The sequence below is a fragment of the Elaeis guineensis genome, chromosome 6 (genome assembly GCF_000442705.2).
Source record: "Elaeis guineensis isolate ETL-2024a chromosome 6, EG11, whole genome shotgun sequence".
NCBI lineage: Eukaryota > Viridiplantae > Streptophyta > Magnoliopsida > Arecales > Arecaceae > Elaeis > Elaeis guineensis.
This window is the reverse complement of record NC_025998.2, coordinates 133,180,431-133,189,651: the sequence shown is the minus strand read 5'-3', so window position 1 is coordinate 133,189,651 and position 9,221 is coordinate 133,180,431. Positions and strand designations below refer to the sequence as shown.

The 9,221-nt window shown below is 37.9% G+C and overlaps 1 protein-coding gene across 1 annotated transcript; it reads right to left on the bottom strand.

The window, feature by feature from the left end:
- Positions 1-2,655: 2,655 nt before the first annotated feature.
- On the bottom strand, positions 2,656-9,000 carry LOC105046391 (low-temperature-induced cysteine proteinase). Its single transcript, XM_010924963.3, has 6 exons — positions 8,481-9,000; positions 4,421-4,656; positions 4,159-4,299; positions 3,629-4,060; positions 3,113-3,234; positions 2,656-3,031 (listed from the first exon to the last, which is right to left on the bottom strand). The coding sequence occupies exons 1-5, from the start codon at positions 8,893-8,895 to the stop codon at positions 3,136-3,138; spliced, it is 1,323 nt and encodes a 440-aa protein (XP_010923265.1). The 5' UTR covers positions 8,896-9,000; the 3' UTR covers positions 2,656-3,031; positions 3,113-3,135.
- Between the last annotated feature and the right edge of the window lie 221 nt (positions 9,001-9,221).

The following is a 9,221-nucleotide window of genomic DNA, read 5'->3' as shown; positions in this document are numbered from 1 at the left end:
CTAGTGGCTTCAAGATTTTCAATGCACTCAAGTTTCATTCTTTTCTTATCCAGGTCAAAATAGCCATGTAATAGGTATTAAATATTCACTTCAAAATTATCTTTCCTTTTTGATAAATTATCTAGCTTTCACCGTGCATTTCTAGCTTCTATTTTCTCTTTTGAGGAACCCAAGTCATTCTTCTCAGCAATGAAACATGCTCATTGGCATGATGCTATGTCTGATGAAATTAAGGTCTTAGAGCTTAATCACACTTAGACTGTAATACCATTCCACTAGGCAAACATGCCATTGGAAGCAAATGGATATATAAGATCAAGTACAAATCTGATTGCAGTATTGAACGGTATAAAGCAAGACTTGTTGCTAAAAGCTATACTCAAGTTGAAGACTTAGATTATTGTGAAACATTTATTCATGTTGCCAAATTGAGAATGGTTCATTGTCTTGTTACCATTGTAGCTGCCAAACATTAGTTTTTGTAGTAGCTTGATATCAATAATGCCTTTCTCCATGAAGATTTGAATGAGAAAGTTTATATGCAATTGTCATTTTTTTAAAAAGGGAGAGAAAAGAGAACTAGTTTGCAGACAACAAATCCTTATATGGTCTTAAACAAGCTTCCTATAATTGATTTTCTAAACTCTCCATAGCACTACTCCAGACTGGTTTCACTCAATCAGCTGCTGATTATTACTCTTTACCCTCAAATTCAGAGGCAGCATCACCATTGTGCTTATTTATGTTGATGATATACTCATTACTGGTAGTGATCCTTATTCTATTGATTTCACTAAATCCTACCACCAAGATCAATTTCGAATCAAAAATCTTGGCACACTTAAACATTTCTTAGGTATTAAAGTTGCACACCAGTAAAAATATTTTTTCTCTCTCAACACAAATATATTTTAGATATTTTTGAAGATGTTGCTATTTTAGATGCTAAACCGATGCATACTCCAATGGAGCAAAATTTAAAATTATCATATGATGTTGGAGAACCTTTGCATAATCCTAGATCATATGGACATCTGATAGGTCATTTGATCTATCTCATAATTACACGTCCAGATATTACATTTGCTGTCAATCTTCTTAATCACTTTATGCAGGCACCATGCTAACCTCATATGGATGCTGCTTTCGAGTCTTACAATACCTCAGATCCTGACCTGGCTTTGGTATCCTCATGCTTGCCTCGAACAATTTTCATTTCAGTGCCTATTGTGATGCTGATTGGACAAATTATTTCACTACTTATTGTTCTGGCACAGGTGATTGTAGCTTTCTTGATGATAGCCTTATCTCATGACACATAAAAAAATAAAGTACCGTCTCTCAATCCACTACTGAGGCTGAATAGTGATTAATGGACTCTACCACTTATGAATTGATCTGGCTCAAAATTTTACTCTTGACTTGACCATCCATCATCGTCAATCTATGTTTCTCTATTATGACAAGCAGTGCTTTATATTGCTGCTGACTTTGTATTTCATAAGCGGACAAAACATATCGAAATAAACTGTCACATTATCTGAAAAAAATTACAAACAAACATAATCTAGACCAAGTTTCTTTGAATTGACCACTAATGTGCTGACATTTTTATCAAGATTTTGGGTCGTGATCAATTTTTTTATCTATTAGGCGAGTTGAGTGTTATAGATTTACACACACCAACTAGAGAGAAAGTATTAAAGTTATTAGAATCTCATCTATCATAAAATTTTGATATATTTTAGATATCATGACTGTTATATATTGCGGCTACGTATTGTTTGCAGAATCTGAGCATATCAGCCTATTTGCAGAATCTGTGCATATTAGCTTATTGTATAATCTTAGATATCACAGCTGCTGCGTATTGCATGCCAAATCTTGGAATATCAATAAATATCAACTTTCAATAATCATAAGATCTGATTGTCATATTTATATTTACTATATGTATCAAATCATAGAATTTTGCTATTATATTTTACTGTATCCAACCTTTAATATCTTTCTCCTAATCATAAGATTTTATTATTGTATTCTACCATATTTGATCTCTCAAGTTAAAGAGCTCGGCTTATATATAAAGCACACTGATGCCATAAACGTGACAAGCAATTCAAATCTTTTTTCTAATACAAATTTCAGCATCCGTGTTTGACCACATTAAGATCGCTGAATAAGCCTTCCATGATTTAACTCGCCGGCTAACAAGGCAGTAGTCCAAAAAGACCAAAAAAACTTTGTCTCGCTGTTTTGCTGTTGATGAATGAACTGTAGGTCTTCACCAAAAGCCATCTTTACCACAATTATCAGGGAACCAGAATGCAGAAGAAAAGGCTGATTTAGAATTCATCCGAAAGTATCCAGCCACGGCCGATTAATATGCATTGACATTCAATGCATTATCAATAGAATGACTATTACAGGCTTCCATTAGATGTTCATCAATGTTAGACCTCGCAATAAAACTCAATTAACAGAATTGATAAAGTCAGTCCCACCTTGCACCCTTCTAACAACTCGAATTTTACCCAAATACTGCCGACGGTGTGATTACATCCTCCAGGACCAACAGAACTTGGATACCGATGGTGGATCTTTTTCAACAGCCACTTATGCACCCCATAACAAATGACAAACGAGATAGGCAGGTTAAAAAGAAAATGCTCCAGATAATGTTGCAGAGATTTATAAATCATTTAGTGACAACATGGCATGCTTTCCAAGAAAAGAGCCTTGGTACAAACTAAATTAAGCAGTCTCCACATGGCAAGCACCTCTGTCTTAATCACATTTTATGCTAATATTGCAGTTTGAAAATTTATAATTAACACATCATACAAATGTATACATCAACCTCTGCTTATAGCTGAACTCTGGTATTGCCTACATGCTAATTTACCAATAATCATGAAGACCCTGTGAATCTCCAAGTACACCAACTGGTACAACAAAAATGGTGTCACAGAAAAAGTGAGCTCACCATATGTCTTACATGGAGGAAAGATACTCCTCTGAAAGGGGAAATCTGTGAGCATAATGTAGCATTCTAGTCAGCGTGAAGAAAACATGTAGCTAACGGCATGACCAGTAAGAACTACTGTTATACCTTGCTGGCAATAATCCTGGACGTTATGGATCCCACACCTTAAGCAAATCATTCCAGGAATCAAATCCCAAGTAAGAATTTTTCCTTTCAATTCCTTTTACCCTAGTGGAATTTCCATTACCCTGCGAGGATGGGAGTCAGTGAACAATAAGATTGAGAATACCAAAATTCATGGTCAAAGTCATCAGATGAAGCTTAGGAATTATAGGAGATTCTAAGAAACATGCATCACAAAGAACCAAGCATAAACACTTAAATAGACAGAATGCCAAATATATAAATAATGCTATAACAATCAAGCCATACTTCGTGTGCAGGCTACACAACATTTAACCGGACCAAGAAAAGGGCCAAAAAAAAACAAAAAAAACAGCATCACAAATATCTAAACAATTTTGAAAAGCAGAACGAAAGAGAAAAAAAGAAACAACAGATTGGGGAAAAAAAACATGTCAAAATTTGCAAACAAACAAGTCAATAACAGTAAGGTAAGCATGTTTGTCGAGGTGACAACACCTTAAAGCATCGGTTCCCGCTGGTATCGCAGATGGGGTAATCAGATGGGCAACAAGAGCGGTGATCCTTACAACAAACAGCATTTTCTAGCTCGCAACAACTCCATGAAAGACATAGTCCCAGCACACGCCAAGTGCAGCAGCAGGTGTTACCTGCTGGACAGTAGGTCAGAAAACTACACTTTGTTGGACCTGGGCCTGGTGAAGGAGGTGGATTTGGACTCGTCTTTGTTGGGTAAGATGCAAGCATGTTTATACCACAGACCCCTTGTGCATTTCCACTATTGCGAAGCATATGCATATACCCATCCATTCCCCAGTTTGTTCCCCATGAGTTCTTCAAAATCCAGTAATCAACACCATCTTCTGAACCATATCCTACAATAAGTACAGCATGGTCCAAAGATGTCGAACATGGGCCGGTGAAGATACCCTGGCATCAAAAAATAAATGACCATAAGCTGTGAAAAGTTAAACCTTTAAGAAAAGTTTTTCAACAGAAAAATTAATATCCTTCAGAGTAGTCCTGACCTTTGAGTATAATTGAAATGCTCTCTCACTGCCACATATACCTACGCTCACAGGCTGGGTTGCAACAGCCTGAAGTAAGAGATCCTCGCTGTCCAGGGGTATGTCGGTGTAGCCATCAATTGTTACAATGCGATGGTTTAGCTGTAATTGGACAAGTATGGCATTAGTAAATATCTATTGGTGACATAACAAAAAATTGCTTAATGAAGTAAAAGCTTGGGTCCAGATAAGGCCACGTTGCTGCTGACATACAAAGCACTACCTTGTTCTTGAGACAGGTCTTTTCTGCAGCTTGATAGGGATAATCATCCTCAGTGTCAATACCATGATTTTGTATTACCCACTTAAATGCATAATCCATGAGTCCACCACCACATCCACTATTATAAGTTCGATCACAATCACATAACTCCTGTTCAGAAAGGCTCACCAGAGATCCAGTCACAATCTGATTTATTCCTTCAATTGCACCAGTGGCTGAGAAGGCCCAACAAGCACCTGGAAAAACAGCCAAACATTAATTGAATAAAAAGAATTTTAGAACAACTTACTTTGTATGAAGAGTAGCAATGCTAGATTTGATGAGCTCTCTTGCTGTTAGTTACAACACATCATAACATGAGGCAGTATTAATGTTCTCTCATCATGAAGGAAGTTTTCTATCATAGTGAAAAGAAAAGGGAAGTTTCTACAAAGAGGCCATTTATAATACTGGAAAACCTGATAAGATAAGAAAAGTATGATTCAATTTATTGGATCTTGTCCAGTTTTAATTTTTGTGATTTTGATGGAAAAAGGAAAAGTTGCAGAAATTGAATCAAATCCTAGGCACCATCTTTTGCATGCCATAGATCCAATTGTCAAACCTTATTTCTTGCAGAAAGCTACCATAACCCAATAATATTCATTAGATGATGTTGCAGAAATTGAATCAAGCAGAAATTCCTAGAGTTTAGCACAAATTGGTGGGAAAAAATTGCAACTGCTATCCTTGATCAATCATCTGCTAGTCTTATTGCATTCCATGCTTTTCTTTCTTGTTCTCCTCTTCTTTGTTACATGTGACACTCCCAAAATTTTCTTTGATGGAAAAAGGAAAAGTTGGTGCAAAGGCGAAGTTATTATGAAAAAGTCAATAATTAGAGCATGACTTTGATTGAAAATAATAAAGAAAAAAAGATCCACTAAAATGAAAATCTGAACTTCAAACAACTGAATCAACCAAAACTGGGACTACGATTTAGTTTATTTTTGCTTGCTTTAAACAAACTCCCCTTTTTCAAACTATACCCTTCTTAGGACTAAATTCCATTCAAAAGGAAGAGCAAAGCATATAACCTAAAAGTTGGAGTTTGCTGATGCACAATTTTCACAAAAGATTAGGTAAATCTCCGAAACTCTGTTGGCTGATGGTGTCACAATCATCCAATAAATACTCCTACCTGTTTTCCACATCCTAGCCCCAACCTCCATACCAAGCCGAGTAATAAATAATACAACACCATACACATTATCTAACCTTTGCTATAACCATTAATTGTCCCACTCAACTGATGAAAGTATGGAGTGAATGACTGAGATGGCCATAATCTGCTTTTTGATAATAGTAACATGAAAGAAAGTGATGGACGCTTGTCTGCAAATGTTTCTACATAAAGATCAGCTTTGCATGAATAAATATCATGGGGGGATCGGTTTCCCCTATTAACTAACAGATGATTAAGACTGGCATAGCTGTAGGTAAGGATGCCAAGGGTTGCATAAAAAGGAAGGATTGCTAGAATCTAAAGGCTGTTGGGAGATATCTTTGACAAGAATCCCTTTGACATGGCAGTATCACTGTCCTGTGAGTCATGACCCACAATCCTCCAAGATGAAAGAGCCAACAGGGGCATCACAGACAATTATTTTCAATTTTGAAGGAGAGATGCCATGAAAAAACAGAATCACAACCTTAAGCCTCTTCCTTACTTTTGTTAGGAAATGAAAAGATTTCCATGGAAGAGAAAGTCAACCTAAATTATACACTGCCCAAGCATATTTCTAGCTCTCCAGAAGCCTCCCTTACCAAATTTTGTCCACTGTGCTTTCTCTTCCATCCTACCTAGCATACACACCTACAAATTCAGTTCAGTCCCTCATTTTTCCAAAAATCAATGTCATGAAACAACCATGAAGGTTGCAAACTCATCCTTAAGAAATAGAAATTTTATCTAAACCATGAGTATTTGTCCAATGATTTCTCCTTAATTTCTGCACCAGAGAGCTCCATGCTTCCTCTCATCATCCCCATATAGAAGATTACTGTTAAGAGAGAATTTCTGTCCCCAGACTGGATTGTACTTGCACCCAAAATGAGTTTGTGCAATTACTGAGGTTGGTTGTTTTATGCTTTTAAGCAACAACACAGTGATATTAGCCACCCCTGATGTCAGTGATTTTTAAGCCAAGCCTTTTTCTTTCTGAAATTTATAGGAAGATGATATTTTGATTTCAACATCGATGCAAGAATTAACATACCCAAGAACCATACAATATGTGCTAGATATATATGGCATAATGAAACATGGAGTTGACAAATCACCCTACATAACAGTATAAGAAACATGCTGGCTAGGTTTGAATTCTAACTTGATCAAGAAATATTATAAGCCTAGCTAGATACACAGTGTGTTATTACAAGTTGTTATATTGAACTATCACAAAATTGCATTAAAAAAATGACAAAAGTAAATTAAAGAATATAGATTCTACGTGTTAGACTTTCACTAGTTCCTAATGTTTGCTATACCAACAGAATCATGAGGGCATCTACAACTACTTGTTCCACAATGGTACTGCTAAGACAGATCAAGCATACGAGATGACACTTATTAACATTCACATTGTTTACTGACATAGATCCCACAAGCAAAGTATAAGCCACTTTATAAGACAAAAACTTATGTTTAAATAGTGGGAATGCTCGAGAGCATTTGATATTGTTCATGTTTTGTACAAGGATTCCAAAACTACACTACATGCCTTGCTCAGAAATGATTAATAAGGCTTGCAGAAGAGCTGGCCTTTTCTTTTGGCTCTGTTTCTACAAGACACAACAACAGTTCCTCATTGTGAAAACCTCAAAAGAAAATGTCCAGTGGCTAATCTCATAGGTACTCCAAGTCCTTCAGTGAGAAATCTAGCAATGCATAACTACTAGAAAATTTTTTTAATGTGACAAATCTCGCAATGGAGAGTTACACATGCAGTGAGAAATCTAGCGAGGATAGAATTTTTTAGTGTGACAAATCTAGCAACGGAGAGCTACACATATTCACTGGATCATGCTTCAAAAAATTCACTAGTTGGCAAATCTTACAGGAAGTTGCTGTGAGAAATCCAAATAATTGTCAAATTTGGCAACCAAGAGTGACACTCTCAATGAAAACTCCAATGCCCTAATAACTATGCTGGTAAGTTAAAAGAATAGGAAATGTCCAGTACCTTATGAAGCCAGTAGTCAATCACCTTATGAAAGCCCATACACTAAGGGGGTGATTAGTTAGCAACCATAATCGAAATCAGAATGGAAATCGAAATGGATTGGAATCAGAATCAGAATGGTCAAATCTCCTGAAGCGTTTGTTTCATGATTAGAGCTGATCCTTAGCTGGGCCTCGAGCCTAAACTCTATTCATTTTTAATCGGGCTTCGAGCCGAGCCTATGTAAAATTTGATATTTTCTAGGCCCAAGCCCGGCCCATGATCAAGTCAATTCGTGACCAGAATCAAAACTGGAATTGACATGAAAATTTGAATCCTCAAGGGAGAGTAGAGATTGAGCTTTAGATAAATTGGGCCATTCCCATTCCACACCAGAATCGAAATTGGAATAGGACTCCTTCCAACCATTTAAGTCACCCATTCCGATTCCAGACCCCAACACCCACCAACCAAATACCTCCTAAAAGTTTGGCAACTATTGAAATATTAAACCCATCAAGTCCGAATTGGCTATGATGTAGAGCATGGCCAGGATGGCCTCAATCATCAAAAGGATCTACCTCTGCTAACGGATGTCATAAATCAATGGACGAATGATGATACCTAGAGTCTCTATTGAGATGAAGAATTGCTAGAATCTTAAAGTAGTAAATAGAATTCTTTAAAATTATCTTTAATCGCTACTTCTTTCTAATGGTTCACAATCTGGAAATATAGGATCAAACCAACAAGGAATTATGAAATTAAAAAGGAAGCTTTTTTTTTAATAGGAAGAAAACAAAAAAAAAACTTTCTTAACTAACGAAATAGATAAAAGAAAAAGAAGGCAAACATACCGCAGCTGCCCTGATCCTTAATTTGGGTGACAGCCCCCTTCTTCCTCCAATCAATCGAGTCAGGAACGTCACCGACAAATCCCCGAAAGGCCGTCCGGTTGTCCGAGGGCACGGCGAGGCGGGGGCTGAGACCCAGGCGAAGGGCCCGGAACTCATGGTGGGTGAGATCGGCAAAGGCGTTGAGGGTGAGGGTGTAGGAGGAATTGGCGGCAGCGTTGTGCTCGGTGACGAAGGCGCGGTTGTCCTCGAAAGCCCGGAAGCGGGCCAGCTTCTCCTCCTCGGAGGCGTATCTCTTGCTGTGCTCCTTGCACCAAGACTCGAACAGATCGGAGTCAGAGAAGGAGAGAGGAGAGAAGAGGAGGAGGAGGAGCAGGAGAGAGAGGAGTGGTTTGGGAAGTGATGGGGAGGGGTCCATAAAGAAAGGCCGAGGAGTGCCTGGCGATCGGTGACTCGCAGTCACAAAGGAGGGGACACAAAGGAGAGAGGAGAAAGATTAAGAAGCCGTCGGACATATGGTGTTTTGTAGTCAGACATGGTTTGATCTCCGACCAGTGCTGATCGCCCACGTGGTGCACGGGATGCTGATTCCCTCGAGGGAGGCGGCGCCGGTCCGACCGGGCTTCAGTCTGTTTCGGATCTGGTCCAGGAGCTCCACGAATTAATGGTTTGATATTTTATTATAATCATTCCGATCAGTTCCACCATCAATCCAAAAGAAAAAAAGAAGAAGATAGTCATCAT